The sequence below is a fragment of the Rhinoderma darwinii genome, chromosome 4, assembly GCF_050947455.1.
Source record: "Rhinoderma darwinii isolate aRhiDar2 chromosome 4, aRhiDar2.hap1, whole genome shotgun sequence".
In the NCBI taxonomy this organism is placed as follows: Eukaryota; Metazoa; Chordata; class Amphibia; order Anura; family Rhinodermatidae; genus Rhinoderma; species Rhinoderma darwinii.
The window spans coordinates 191,241,479-191,257,960 of record NC_134690.1 but is presented as its reverse complement, the minus strand read 5'-3'; the positions used below and the strand labels follow the sequence as shown (position 1 = coordinate 191,257,960).

General features: G+C 41.9%; 1 protein-coding gene across 1 annotated transcript in view; it reads right to left on the bottom strand.

Annotated features, from left to right (window-relative positions):
* LOC142760489 (uncharacterized) overlaps positions 1-16,482 on the bottom strand; it is a 161,451-nt gene that overhangs the window by 81,707 nt on the left and 63,262 nt on the right. Inside the window, exon 6 of the mRNA XM_075863685.1 lies at positions 2,864-2,908. Within this exon, the coding sequence (XP_075719800.1) occupies positions 2,864-2,908 (45 nt within the window). The remainder of the gene's footprint in view (positions 1-2,863; positions 2,909-16,482) is intronic.

Sequence of the window (16,482 nt, the reverse complement as noted above, 5' to 3'; positions counted from 1 at the left end):
GTCAGAACGGGACCCCAACGCTGATGTGAACAGAGCCTAAACAATACCCTAAGAAAATATAAATTGCTCAATGGCTAAAGATTGTTCACCAAGACATTTAAGGAGAAGCAAGTCTCATCCAACTAGATGTATGGATCACAACTGCTATTGATATTATTTTAGAATTTTACAAGGAGGAAATTATAGCATTATATGTTTCTTTATTTTACAAATTTAGTACAACTTAACTTAATGTTCAGAAAATTATAACAAAGGCTTTGTTCACAGAGGAAAATTCACACAGATTTGCATCAATTCTGCTTGTTCAACATGAGAGATTAAAAATTGGCTTGCTGATTAAAAATAAGAGACATGTCACTTCTTAATGCAGTTTCTGAGCAAAAACACCATTGGGAAGCCACATGCAGATTAGACCCATTGAATGGGGCTAATCTGCGTGCAGATCTGCGACTATTTAACGCCTAACGCAGAATTAGGTACATGCACGTCATTCCGACGTGCATATACGTGATGGTGATCGTGCTGTCCCCTCACGTTCACAGTAAGTCAGGCTCCAATCTTTAATCCCTGCACGAGCTTGGCCATTTAACTCCTCCAATCCCGACCGTTTAACCCCAGAAATGCTGTGGTCAATAGTGACCACAGAATTTAAGTGGTTTGACAGAGGGAGGAAATGATGTGTAATTTCCAACATAAGACACACCCTTCAATACTGTAATCACACCTTCTAAACTACTCCTGGTCATATACTCAATACTGACATTAGTCATAGTAGAGCTCATAAAGCTATTCTCATTGTAATGTTGTCCCTCAATAGTCGTCCCCCCCCAATGCTAGATTAACTGTAGCACCCTCAGAGGCATAACTTGAAGCTCCAGGGCCCAATTCAAAATCTACAACAGGGCCCCCATCTACCATACATCATGTATTATACTGGTGTCTTCTTATGAGGCTGAAGAGCTTCTGGTCCCCCTCACGCTCTACGGCCCGGGTGCGACTTCTACCTCTGCACTCCCTATAGCTACGTCCCTGAGCACACATATTGCCTGCTTCATAATAAAACACAACATGCATAACTGCTAAACACTTTCACACCTGTCAACAGCCATTAGGTTATATACAGATGTGTCCCTCCGTACCTCTCCTTTACTTCTACATTACCTGAGGTGTGTGGCGCGAGATAACCAGCTTTGAAAACAACAATATTTTTTTGTGAAACTCTGTCACGAAATGTCTATGCTATATGTGTCTATGTGTGGCAACACAGTGGTTGTGATGTGAATTGCAGTCCGTCGAGGGTTTTACTAGCATGTCACGAAATTGTATTGAAATTGTTTCATGAGAAATTGGAGTCCTTAACCAAATTGAAGCAAAACGTGGACAAATCTGTACAAGCAGCCTTATCAGTAACTGTTGATTGTATGTTCCCTTAAGGCCCTTTCACACCGGCTGATAATCGGCCGATGCAGCGAGCACCGATCAACGAGACATCGTTGATCGGCGCCCGTTTGCTCCTGTCACACGGAGATATGAATGGGGACGAGTGGTCGTTACGCCAAACATTCATCCCCATACATTATCATGTCGGCAGCGCGTCTCCCTGCTTACACAGAGAGATGTGCTGCCGACAAAGATAATATTTAACTTTTTTAAAACAATACGCCCAGCAGATGATTGCGCTTCATCTGCTGATCGCTGTTCTATGAACTCTCGTCTACCCGATAATCACCCAGTCTAAAAACCCCTTTACCCTTTTGATCTCTAGTGCCAATCTCTAATGATAGAGGTTTGTGCATGTGCAGCAGGAGAACTCCATTACTAATCATTGTTACTGTGGACAAATATATGGTGGACCTCTGCCAGATAGACCTCAGAATGGGGACCAGTAGCTTGCAACATTAGGCCACAAGTAAAGCTTTTTCCTGATGGCTTCTTAACAGCAGTTAGAAAACAGCCCGCTCGGTTGTTTTTTTTTGTTCTTTTTTCTTTTATATGTACCTGTCACCTTTAGGGTATGTTCACACGATAGCAGGCATTTACGGCTGAAATGACAGCCTGTTTTCAGAAGAAAACAGCTGCGTCGTTTCAGCCGTAAATGCTCCTCCTCGTAATATACGAGGCGTCGGTGACGCTCGTATATCTTGAGCTGCTCTTCATTGAGTTCAATGAAGAACAGCTCAAATTACGGTGCAAAGAAGTGCCCTGCACTTCTTTGCCGAGGCAGTCAATTTACGCGTCGTCGTTTGACAGCTGTCAAACGACGACGCGTAAATTACAGGTCGTCTGCACAATACATCGGCAAACCCATTCAAATTAATGGGCAGATGTTTGCCGACGTATTGTAGCCCTATTTTCAGACGTAAAACGAGGCATAATACGCCTCGTTTACGTCTGAAAATAGGTCGTGTGAACTCAGCCTTAGTAACGGGCTCAAATTCTCACTCAATTTGCAACAAAATAACGCTGTATATACTTTGCACCAGATTTATTATGTGTTCTAGAAAAGGTCTAGAAAAGGGCGTGTGGCTTAAAACGCGACAATTTGGTCTAAAGTAAGCCAACCAAGAAATGGTGTAAGGAAGAGGAAAGTGTCTAGCATGTCTAGCAAGATGTGTCAAATTTATCATTCAGCTTTCACCACTGTGATAAATTTGGTGCCTGCCTAGTATAGTTTTAAGCTGTCTAAGTTTAAGACAGTAATAATAAATCTGGCTCATTGACTTGCTCTGGTCTCACACATTTTCTTACAGTTAAGGGCACGTTAACACTATACAATAACGATTTTCATAACAAGTATTCTGAATATCAATAAGTTGAATCTATGACTTTAGAAGTTAGGGCTCAGTAAATGTTATATTCTTACCTTTGGACCATTTGTGCCAGGAAGTCCTTCAAAACCTCTTTCTCCCTGGTAAAAAAAAATATATATAAAAGTTACTAAAGTTGTTTATGCAAAGAAGCCCACACCACATTTTAACATGTTTTAAGCTACAACAATATATAAAAAGTTAGGGGTTTCTTTTCCTGCAGAAAGTGTCTAGTATTGTATTTTATAGCTTGGTATCCAGCATTATTCAAATACTAGAAGACCAGTTAAATTATGTTTAAGCTAATTTTTGTTTAATTTTTGTTTATTTTCATTTTGGTTTTTAGTTTATACACGAACATGAGCCTGGCATTAAAAAATAAAAAAAATAAAAAAAAATAATAACACTTTAAACCAAATAATGTGCATTTACAACATGCTCTAAAGAGTTATTAATATACCTTGATTTTTTATTTATTTTAGATAAACAAATTGTGAAGCTCTTTAAGTTTAGCCAGAAAGACTTTCTTAATAAAACTGTCCTGGGATATACAGCATTGCCTAGACAGTGCAGCACTGATTACATATTCATTAGCTTGGGTACAGATGGAAGAGTCATCATTTTAACTGCAAAAGTGCGGCATGGTTAGAGTTTCCATAATTCTCAATTAAGAAAAAGAGAAAAAGAAAATGGACCATCACATGAACTGCAGTTTTATAGAATGCGTAAAATCCAACCAACCCCTGCTTTGATAGCGCTTATTCCCAAACCCATGTACAATTCCTGTAATCCTTTTCACTTGTAAGCCCTGTTAACATGGTGTTTATTTGTGAATTACATTAATGAAACTTTCAATGGAGACAGTGGCCCGTACATACTGTTTACTATATAAAACTGAGACTGACCAAATGTGGAAGTCATGGGAATGTGTAGACCTAAATTTGTCTGTAGTTCTCCAAGATTCTAATATTTAAAGGAGATGTCTAGTTTAGAAAACCAATTTTTAAATACTGCACTAAGGACTTCTCTGGGGGTGTCCTTATTTCAGGATGCTTATCTGTTTAATGGACAGTGATGTCAGCCGCGGTTCGATAAGAGCATTCCTTCTGCTTGCCAGGTGGTATATCAGCCCATTCGGAGCTGTATAGTCACAATGACAATGGGACGCGACGGCTCTCCTCTGCTTGTAATGCTTGGCTCCAGCCTTTAGCCACGTTCACACGAGGCAGAATTTTTTAACGTTAAAACCAAGCACACCATTGTTTTTCTTGTGAAATTCTCGATAAGTTGGATGTGTCACATGACCCTCTTCCCATTGAAAAAACTAAAGTTGGATACAAAATGGCAGACTTCAAAATGGCCACCATGGTCAACACCCAGCTTGAAAAGTTTCCCCCCTCCCATATACTAATGTGCCACAAACAGGAAGTTAATATCACCAACCATTCCCATTTTATTTAGGTGTATCCATATAAATCGCCCACCCTGTAGTATAAATATCCCAAATTAAAAAATGGGCTAAATAGCCAATAAATCTATTAGCAGGCACAAGCATATAGATCAGAGTATAGAACCCAGTGTAGGAGAGCGTTGACTCTATATTCCCATTTATTTGTAAACACCTGTTCTATCTATAACAAATATTGAGCTGATATATTACCATTGCCCGTCTGCCAGTGCTATCCGTTTTTGTCACTGATAGCACCCTGAACCCATTAATTTCAATGGGCCCATGCACACGTCTGTTATTTTGACTGATCCGTTGTTCTGTTCCTTCAAAAGTAGAGCATGTCCTACTTTGGTCAGTGATTCCGTGACCGTGGGGTCCATAGAAGTCAATGGGTTCGTCAAAGATATGGACGGCACACAGAAGCCGTTTTTGATGGATCTATTGCCCTAGCAATGGCAGGGCGTGCCAAAGTTCACAGACTGGGACATGTGACTAGTTCAAATAAAGTTCAATACCTTCCGTTTTCTTAACGGAAACACTGAAGCGAAATGGAAGCACAAAGTCCGTTTAAAACGGAAACACGGAACCGACACTGAGTACACACGGAAACCACACAGATACCAAAACGGACACACGAATCCGTCAAAAATGGCAGAGAAAACAGTGATGGAAATATGAATGAGGCTTAAGGCTTTATTCACATCTGTGTCAGGGCTCCGTTCAGACGTTCCGTCTGAACTTTTAGTCAGAACGGGACCCTGACTGAAACAAACGGAAACTACAGATTTCCGTTGGCATCACCATTGATTTCAATGGTAACGGATCCAGTGTAAATGGTTTCCGTTTGTCTCAGTATTGCGATGGTTCCGTCGTTTTGACGGAATGAAAACCGTAGTCGAATACAGTATTACCTCCATCAAAACTATGGAACCCTAGTACAACTGAGACGAATGGAAATCATTTGAGCCGGATCCGTCACCGTTGAAATCAATGGTCATGCAAACAGAAACCTGTGGTTTCCGTTTGTTTCAGTCAGGGTTCCGTTCTGACGGAAAGCTCAGATGGAACGCCTGAACGGAGCCCTGATGCAGATGTGAACGGAGCTTAAGTTAAATGTCCCAATAGAGTGTCCCACTATATAGCCCATTTAGCCTATTTGTTTTTATTTAGGATATATATTAAATGGAAATTTTGTTCCATATATATTAAATGTTCATTCAGGCAGTGAATACTATACTATTGTGAACGTATACAGATTTTTAGGAATTAACAGCGAATTGTGCACAATATAGTATACATGGAGTCAACTAATGAAACATATTAAAATCCTGAAATTAATCATTTATTAAATTAAAGAATCAGTTCACAATTTTTTTTTCTGATTTGCGAAAAATTACGTGCCACTGAAACAGGCTAAAATGTATTTTATATTACTATTTGCATTGTGGATCTGGGCTTACTGTCACTCAAGTCCAAACACCTTAAAATACATTATATAATAATGCAGTTTTAAAAAAAAGTTGGCAAAGTGGGCTACTACTCTTTGTTCAGCCAAACTGAACATGGGAACTGCTCTGCATCGTCTGATATAATGTTTGTCAGTCTGGGAGCATAGGAAAGTAGTCAGTGAAGCAGGAGAATATGCCAAGTATGCCTGAATTTCGCTATATGCAGAACCAGCTCTAAGATACTGAACAGGTATCTTTTGTACAACTTACATTCTGAAATCTCTAAGGCCTCATGCACATTTCCGTTGCCAGTCGTACGGCCGCTAATGACGGATCCGTGAAATATGGACCGCACACGGATGGCTTTTGTGTGCAGTCCGTTGTTTCAACGGACCAAATGAATGAAAAGGCCGAGACTGTTCCATCAAAAATGGACAGGAGTAGGACCTGTCCTATTTTCGTATGAACGGCCACACGGTTCCGTTATAACAACGGAAGTGTGCATGGCTATAGAAATGAACTGATGAAAATTGACTGAAGTGAGCATGACGCCTAAGAGAAATGATCAGGTTTCTGGGACTTTAACTCTAATATTTTTATACTACACCAACTTGTGGCATTATACACTGAAATACATAAAGTGCCACTAAAGAGATTACATTACTATAATATTTAACATGAAATATAAAGCAGGAAAACGAATACTGGTAGAAGGAGCTTTAAATCTATTTGAACCGTGGTACTACTGCTGGAAAAAAAAAAACATAGTAACAATAATAAAATAAAAATTCTATATATAAGCCATGTACAGTAATATATTGATATTTTATGTTGACTTTTTTCTACATTACAGAAACATACACAAAGATCAATATACTGTAAAGTACACCGACCCCTGTTACACAAAAAAAAATCTTGTGTCTTGCATCATTTTTCATATTAACCAAGAGGCTTGCCCTTTCTTAACATTATCTTGATTCCTGGCATTATTCATAACTTGTACATGTATATTTTCAACCAGACATCCCAGAGCAGATTCTGCTCGTATTATATCAAGTAGTGGTGAGCACAGGGGTCATGAATATTTTGTGACTAGCATTTATAATACATGAGTATTTTTAGCCATACAGATGCAAAGCATTATACTTTTTCGGATAACAAGGGACGTTGTTACAGTTTACAGTTAACATATTTCTTTCCTTCATATGTTAAATAAAACATGATGTAGAGTGGCATTTCCACAAATTAACAAGAGCAAGGCAGATGACAACCAACTTTTACTGTAGACGTACAGGTACTGCCTTTCCAGATGCTGTATGCCACACAGGACATACAATTAGAAAACATCAAGACCTTTTGTAGTAGCGGGTAGCAGGTAGAATTCAATATCATCAGGATGTGTTCACATTTATGTCAAAAGGTCAAAAATGTAGTAGCATAGATACAATTTCAAAATGGAAATCTATATTTATATACATTAAGTAAACACAAAATACAGTTTTTAAATGATGATTTTATTTATTTAAAAAAGATGCTGTTCAACCCAACCTGGCCCTATGTGAAAAAGTAATTGCCCCCTTAGCTAGTAAACCAACCCGTTAACCAAATGCAATTAACAATTGGGTTTAATTTTACTCACCCCACCGAGGCATGTTTACTGCCAGACTGTTAAATCTAAACATCACTTAAAGGGTAACAACTTTTAAAAGAATTTTGACACGTCATAGTGACATATCAGAAGTTTTGATTGTAGGGGATCCAAGCACTGAATATAAAATGGCAATAGTGCTTGGGGTTCAGCTGCAGACAGTAAATGTGATTGCTCAAACGCATCATTAAGCTCCAGCTTGGAAAACAACTCAATGGGGACAAGCTATTTAAATTCTATAAGGTTCTTGTTGCAAGCCTTTAACGGCTTATTATTTACTTATTATTTATTTATTTATTATTTACTATTTACTATTTTATATTTGACAGATATATATATATATATATATATATATATATATATATATATATATATATAGATAGATGGATAGATAGATAGATAGATAGATAGATTGATAGATACTATACACTATATACTTCGACATATGAGCCTCAGTAAGGTAGGGGCTTAAATTTTGCTTTAAAGGTTTTATCCAATGGAATAAATGTATTGATTTTATGAAGTAAAAATGGAATACTTACTAAATCACTTCTACCAAAGACACGCTAATTCCCCATTATTCTCCTCAGTCACAAGGTACGTTAAGTTCTGTAGTTTCTTTCTGTGCTGTGAAGTATCGACAGAGCACCACTTGACTGAAGGATCCCTCTCTCTCCAGTTTGAGTATGTTCATCATCGATCACATGACTGCAAGAGGCTTGAACAGTGTAAAAATTACAGCCTCAGGGGCGTGACCGGCTGTCGATGGAGTAGGACGCATGGTTCAGAGCTCCTCCACTAACCACCCTATTAACTGCAGTAGATCTTGGATTTAGCCTCCCAATACACCCGCAAGATGGTGAAACATGTGCCCAAGAAGCCAGAGAATAAACTGGCACCTTCCGGCGTGCCAAATTCCGGGACTCTGGACGCATTCCTTCGCAAAGACCCACAGGCGGAACAAGCGCCATCACTGGCGCCTTCCTTAGACACAGCATCACAGGCTTCCTGGTGCCCATCGGAATCCCTGGAGGGAGACCCACTTGCCGATCGGGTACGGTCCCTGACACCGGTACTACCTGGCTCTATACCCGCCGACAAACGCCATGACCTGGGGAGGGAAGACGGTCACGTGGTCGTCAGCCCGCCATCTTTGGATACCTCCTTACCGCAACCAGAGGGACAGCAAGCTTTCCTGACGAGTGCCTCTCCACAGCATAAAGGCTCGCAGGTTGGTGACCTACCTTTCACCCTAGAGAACTTCCGGCTCTTACCCAAGGCTCCGAGGCCTCTGAGGGACGAGATCCCCTCCTCCTCCTCCTCGAAACGTTCTAGAGACCGGAGAAGAGAGACACGTGACGCGGAGCTGGAAGCTCCCTCCAATTCGTGTGACCGAGGCTTGGGTTCCCAGGCGGAGCTCTCATCCTCTGACTCCGATTGCCCCACACCTGAAAGGGCAGACTGGCATTCCATCCTCTGCCAGCTTCCTACTAGAGAGGACTTCAAGGTTCTTATAGCGGAGGTAAAAGATACCTGTAGTACCGCCATTGCAGCTGTACGGCAGGACATACAATATGTAGCCAATAGAGTGGAGACGTTGGAGGATGATCACGACTCCACCCGCCAATATATTTTCCAACTACATTCCACGGTAGTGGCCCAAAACACGGCTCTCAGCGACTACCATAACCACCTGGAAGATCTTGATAATAGGGGTCGACACCACAACATTAGAATCAGGGGTGTACCTGAACCTAAACAAGATGAAAATGTGAAACAGATCCTGACGACCATTTTTAACAAAGTTATAGGCGCAGCCATGGATCATCCTATTAAATTAGACAGAGCTCACAGAGCCCTGCGACCAAAAGGGGCTACCACCCTACCAAGAGATATCATCTGCTGTGTTACGGACTTTGAGCTGAAGGAAACCATTATGACCAAGGCCAGAACCCAACGGGCCATTGAATATGGAAATGCTACGATTCAACTACTACCTGACCTATCTTGGATTAACCTACATAAGCGGCGACAACTGCGCCCGCTGCTCTCCATCCTGAGGGATGCTAACATCCTGTACCGCTGGGGATTCCCTTTCAGTCTTACAGCCAGAAGAGATGGACGCTCCGCAGTCCTCAGGTCACCTATGGATGTGCAAGCATTCTGATATTCCTTCACCGAAATTGCCTAGTTGGGATCTCGTTCTACACCCTCCACCTCCCCCACCCGTCTGGCACAAAGTCCTGCAAAAAAAGAAATCCACCACATCGGGGGACCCGATTATCGACAGAGGTCGCAAGTCTCCAACCCGGAGATAAAAGAGTTTGTTGCGGTAGGCTACTACTCGTAAATGCACTGTTTAGTGCACAGGCCGCATTGAACTTTTTCTATATTCTTATGTTATGTGTTATTTTCTTTTAAGCTGTATTACACCCATATAGGTGGTGGTGGGGGGCTACCAGACCAAGTCACCAGATTTGGCTGACCCTGGAGCAGAAGTTGCTAAGGGGGGCTCCGGCTGCATCGACTTCTAGGGGCACTTATCCCCTACGGAGACGACTCATTTTCCTAGTACATTTTATGCACCTACTGTTTTCACTGTTCGTTACGCATAAGAATCGATTGAACTATTATGTCTCCATATGGAAGGTACTTTCCATTCATAGTCAATCGTATGACTTGATAGCGCACTGTTACTGTATATGTTTATTGCTTTTATTTTACGTGTTTTTATGTCTATGTCTCCCCTATCCTTCCCCTTCTTTCCTTGGAATCTGGTCTTCTACTAGGAGATATCTTCGGGAACATGGCTCTGGAGAGATGGAGAGGAACTACGGTCACTTACCGTCCCGAAATAGATGCAGGTTGGGCCCTTCTTGGGGGTTTATATTCATGATTCATGTTTGATTTGCTGACTTTAGATCTGTCATGGCGCGCATAGTTTCTTTAAATGTTAAGGGCCTAAACTCTAATGTCAAGCGGAGATTAGCGCTCAAAGAACTAAAATGCTTGAAAGCGGACATTGCATTTCTCCAGGAAACGCACCATGACAGATCTGGCTCCTTTAAATTTGCCTTGCCCCACTTTCCTATGGTATACACGGCGACACAAAATAAGAAAAAAGCGGGAGTTGCGATTCTGGTCTCTAGAGACTGTCCGCTGCAAGTCAGTAAGTCCATTGTGGACCCAATGGGTCGGTATGTTATCCTGGTGGAGACAATGAAAGGTGTTCGTCTTACGCTATGTATTATATATGCCCCGAATACCTTGCAGATCCCTTTTCTGGAGAAAGTGTTTGCCAAACTCTCACGCCTCCCGTCTAACACTCTCATCATAGGTGGGGACTTTAATCTCCCCGTGTCCGACGTGAGGGACAGACAATCCCTCACTACGCGCACGCCATCATCAGACCTACGCAGACATACTTAGCCTTTCGTCGCCTGATCCGTAAATATAATCTATATGACCTATGGAGGGTTTCTAACCCTTCGGCTAAACAATACACTTTCTATTCCCACCCACACAATACTCATAAATGGATAGACCTCTTTCTGGGTAACATACCGAGCCTACGCTCTACATCCTCGGCAGACATTGGCCTTATCACATGGTCAGACCATGCACCGATTATGCTTGACCTCCGTTCAGATTTACGGACTACAAGGCAATGCCACTGGAGACTGAACGAAAGGCTGCTTAAATACCCGATACATAGGGATGCTCTTAAGAACGACATTGACTCATATTTTACCCTTAACAAGAACTCAGTCCCTAAGTTATCCATAATATGGGAAGCCCATAAAGCAGTTCTCCGGGGGCATTGTATCTCCATTTCTTCTCGCCTCAAGCGGGACACGAAACAACAACAGGTAGACTTAACTGCGACTCTTACCTCCCTAGAACATAGAATGGCCATGTCTCCCTCTACATCCACTCTCAGTCACATTATTGAGGCACGGAGTAAATTGAAGGATCTCTCTATAGCCAAGGTGGAACGATTATTATTATATACTAAACAGAAGTACTACGAGCGGGGAAATAAGGCACACTCACTACTGGCAGCACAATTACGTAACAACCAACTGAAATCGACCCCATCGGCGCTTAAAGACTCACAAGGTCAGTTGCTCTTTGACCCTAAGCAACAGGCCGATCTATTCCACCAATATTATACAAAGCTATATTCCCTCCCGTCTCAACTCCCTACCGACCCCACTGCCCGAACCCAGTGCCTCTCAGAATATCTAAAATCCTGCTCTCTCCCCACTCTTACAACATCGGACATTGATATGCTCAATGCACGCATCTTGTTAAATGAATTACAGGACACGATCAAAGAACTCCCTAATAGTAAATCACCGGGTCCTGATGGCTTCTCTTATCTCTATTACAAAGTCTTTCAGGATTCTCTAACTCCACACATGATAGACCTCTTTAATTCCTTCCTGTCGGGGGAGCAGATACCCCCCTCAATTGTTAAGGATCTGCCAGGCTCAGCTTCTGTGTCTACGCCCATAGGTAATCAGTCTGCACCTGCTTCTATGTCTGTGAGACTTACTCCATCTTCCACCACTCAGGATGGCAGGCTTAGGAGTGGGAGAGCCTATCACAGCCTGGCCAGACGGAGCTAGCTCCCGCCCTCTGTCTATTTATACCTGCCTTTCCTGTTCCTCCTTGCTTGTGATTCTTCTCGCTTGGTTTCCTGGCCCTGCTGCAGCTTCTTGAACTATTTGACCCTGCTTCATATTGACCCTGGCTTACTGACTATTATTCTGCTCTGCGTTTGGTACCTCGTACACTCCTGGTTTGACTCGGCTTGTTCACCACTCTCCTGCTCTGCGTTTGGTACCTCGTACTCTCCTGGTTTGACTCGGCTCGTTCACCACTCTTGTTGCTCACGGTGTTGCCGTGGGCAACTGCCCCTTTTCCCTTGCTTCTGTGTACCCTTGTCTGTTTGTCTGTCGTGCACTTATTGAGCGTAGGGACCGTCGCCCAGTTGTACCCCGTCGCCTAGGGCGGGTCGTTGCAAGTAGGCAGGGACTGAGTGGCGGGTAGATTACGGCTCACTTGTCTGTTTTCCAACCCCCCATCATTACATCAATGCTTCATTCTTTTATCACGGTTATTCCTAAACCGGGGAAGGACCACTCTTATTGCTCTAACTATAGACCGATATCGCTACTGAATGCAGATTTAAAAATATTCACCAAGATTCTGGCCAATAGGCTGGGCTCCCTTCTGCCCGGGTTGATCTAAAAAGATCAAGTGGGATTTGTCATGCATAGACAGGCGGGGGATAACACTAGAAGAACTATAGATCTGTTAGATGTTATTAATAAATCAGAAACATCGGGCCTACTCTTGAGTCTGGACGCTGAGAAAGCATTTGATCGATTAGATTGGTCCTTCCACTTCGCCACCCTAGCGACGATTGCCATCTCTGGCCCTTTTCTTCACGCGATACGTGCACTATACTCCTCCCCGAACGCAATGGTAAAATTGCCACATGCTACATCTCAAAGCCTTTCTATCTTCAATGGTACCCGTCAAGGGTGCCCACTCTCTCCCCTCCCTTTTGTGCTTTGCGTAGAGCCACTGGCTTCCTATATCAGGAGAAATCCGGATATTCAAGGTATCATGGTAAGAGATAGGGAATTAAAAATATCCCGCCGATGATGTCCTCCTGACTTTGCGCAATCCACAAATCTCCTTGCCCAATCTACATTCGGTCCTAAAAGAATATAGTCGCCATTCGGGTTATAAGATCAACAACTCTAAGACAGAAGCCTTACCCATTAATCTGGCCCCGTCACTTATAGCGACCCTGCAGTCTTCCTTTAAATATACTTGGAAGACGGACACAATAAAATACTTAGGCACTCAGATTTCTAGTTCATATGCTTCCCTGTATAAACATAATTATGCCCCCTTCTTTCAAGACATAAACAAACTCATATCTAGATGGTCTGTCCTGCCCATGTCTTTTTTCGGCAGAGTATCGGCGGTTAAAATGACTATTCTACCAAAGTATCTATACCTTTTGGAAACCCTTCCGGTTCCTATACCGCGAAAAGACGTGCAAATTTCAAACGACTCTTTTGAAATACATTTGGGCGGGTAGACGACATAGAATCCCAAGCTCAGTCATGCTCTCGTCTGTTATGGCAGGTGGCTTAGCTGTCCCAGACGTTTACTGGTACTTTGAGAAGAATCCCATGCTGGACCTCACTAACGGCATATAATAAATGGACTGAGATTGAGAAATTATGGATCGCACCTACACACCCAAATGCTTTGTTGTGGTCTGGAACGGCGGATACCCTGACGACCCCCCTCCTACACTCAATGACGTTCACTAGGAATATTTGGAGGATATCTAAAGCGAAGTATGCACTGTCTTCCTCAAAATCCCTAATGACACCCTTCCTATATAACCCTTCCCCACCTGCGAGCCTTACCACAAAAATGTCCCAGCCATGGTCGAGAGCCGGTTTATTTTACTTTGCTGACATAGTAGACCCCTGTCAGCGAACGATTTTACCGTTCTCGACGTTGCAAGCTAAATATAACTTACCAAAAAACTCCTACTTTAGTTATATGCAAATCACACATTTTGCTAACTCTATGCGAGCGGAACCGTGTTTATCTAAACCCACAGCCTTTGAAATGCTCTGTAAAACGACTGTCTCAACTAGGGGGTTAATATCAGGGATATATGCTATTCTTGCTGATTCACCTCTTCAGGAGACGGCCAGACATGGCTATATGTCCAGGTGAGAGGTGTACCTGGGCAGGGAGCTCCCCATGTCGCTGTGGCAAATCATCTGGTCCCAGGCAGCGAAATCATCTCTATGTGCGGCTTATAAAGACAACCAATATAAAATTTTGATGCATTGGTATCATACTCCGGAATTCCTCCATCGCATTTTCCCTTTGGTATCGGATAGGGGTTGGAGATGTCACAGCGACGTGGGGTCACTTCCTCATATCTTTTGGGACTGTCAACTAATAAGGCCCTTCTGGAGGGAAGTTGGAGACCTTATTCAGGGGGTTTTGGGGGTTAGACCCCCAAGGCAAGCTTTGACCTATCTTCTAAATGTGCCACCGAAGGGATGGGGGAAGGTCCAGTCCCGGTTGCTTCTTCATATACTTACAGCTGCAAAGTGTCTTATTGCAGCCAATTGGAAACGCAATACTCCTCCTACGTTGAATGCCCTTCCTAATAGAATTAGGGAAGTCAAGAGAATGGAATCACTGACGGCCTCATTGAATAATTGCGTAGATCGCTTTACAAGTGTGTGGAGGCTCTGGGACATGTATGACTCCTCTAGACCACCATGATAGGGACCATTGCTCTCAAAGTACACTTAGGCCTAATGGATGGAATATGACAGCTCCTGGGATCCATCTTTACCTTACCTTCTTCCTACCCTAGTGTATCTGTCTATTGTCATGTTATTATTGTTGGAATCTTTTCTTATCTTGTGTAGGCGGTGGATGCTGACGTGAAGTAGCATAAAGCTAAGCTTCATATTTCTTATTGTATATTCCGAGCGGACAGTATCCTTATCAATGTTTTCATAATGCATAGATAGATCTTGGATAGTCCGCCCATTGAGTCCTTGTACTACATTGTGGTAATATTGTGTTGAACTATGTATGGACGATCTACTGTTTTTTCTTTTTATGTTGATGCAAATAAAAAAAAAATATATATAATTATAAAAATAAAAATAAATTACAGTCTCTTGCGGTCACGTGATTAATGACGCTACGAATGGGTGGGGGCGGTAAGGGGCTGTCTTCAGTCACATAATAGTCGCAGCCCATTGCGCTCAATTTGTCAAGCTCCAGCATTTCCAGAGCTGGAGGGGATAGAGTAGGATGCCGGGACTTGTAGTGTTTCAGCGCATGCTAAAAGACGAAGTCCCCCATTAGAACCATGAAGTGAAACCGCAGCACCGGCGTCATATCAGGAATAAGTAGGTAATGAAATATTGAACTTCGTCACAAGAATTATTCTGGGGGGATGTTTAATAAATTTAAAAAGGGGTTTGGATTTTTCATTTATTTTCTGTCCAGCCGTCAGATAACCCCTTAACTTTTAATTTATATTATTTTATTTCAGCTTCTCTGATAAATGAACTAAATAAATCAATTCATAAATAAAAATACAACATGTAGCAAGAGGTTAATTTCTTGCCTGAAGTATTCTAAGGGTATGTGCACACGATAACTGCAATTACGTCTGAAATTACGGAGATGTTTTCAGGAGAACACAGCTCCTGAATTTCAGACGTAATTGCTCGTACTCGCGTTTTGCAGGGCGTCTTTTACGGACGTAATTTGGAGCTGTTCTTCATTGGAGTCAATGAAAAACGGCTCCAATTACGTCCCAAAAGGTGTCCTGCACTTCTTTTGACGAGGCTGTAATATTACGCGCCGTCTTTTGACAGCGACGCGTAAAATGACAGGTCATCGGCACAGTACATCGTAAAGCCCATTGAAAGTAATAGGCAGATGTTTGCCGACGTATTGGAGCCGTTTTTTCAGACGTAATTCGAGGCGTAAAACGCCTCCATTACGTCTGAAAATAGGTCGTGTGAACCCAGCCTAAATTTAACTGGGGTCTGTTATCAACCAAATAATGACACACCACTGTGCAAAATTATTTAAAAATATAAAATCTAAAATTAAATATTATGAAATTCTGCTACAACATTTAGATTTAGTACAAACTCTCCAGAACATGTTTTACTTAACAAAAGATTGTGTTTATGTTTGGTTGGTATGGTTAACAGACACATAAGGATATGTTTAAACCCAGCTCAAAGAAATGTGGGCAAACTTCACAGACTTTTGTTTCGTGGATTCAGAAAGTACTTAACTTGAGCATTCCTTGTTTACTGATGTCATAAACATATCCATAACCATAAAACAAAGAATACATTAATTATATTTTGGTTATACTACAAATACAACATATGCCTAAATCCCAGTTCTGCCACATACTTCTATTATATATATATATTTAATGTTTTACAGTATGTATCCATTTATAGGGTTCTAGATTGACTGCAATGTAAGAGATTGGAAAGTTAAAGGTAAATTTCTGATTAACTAAGACAT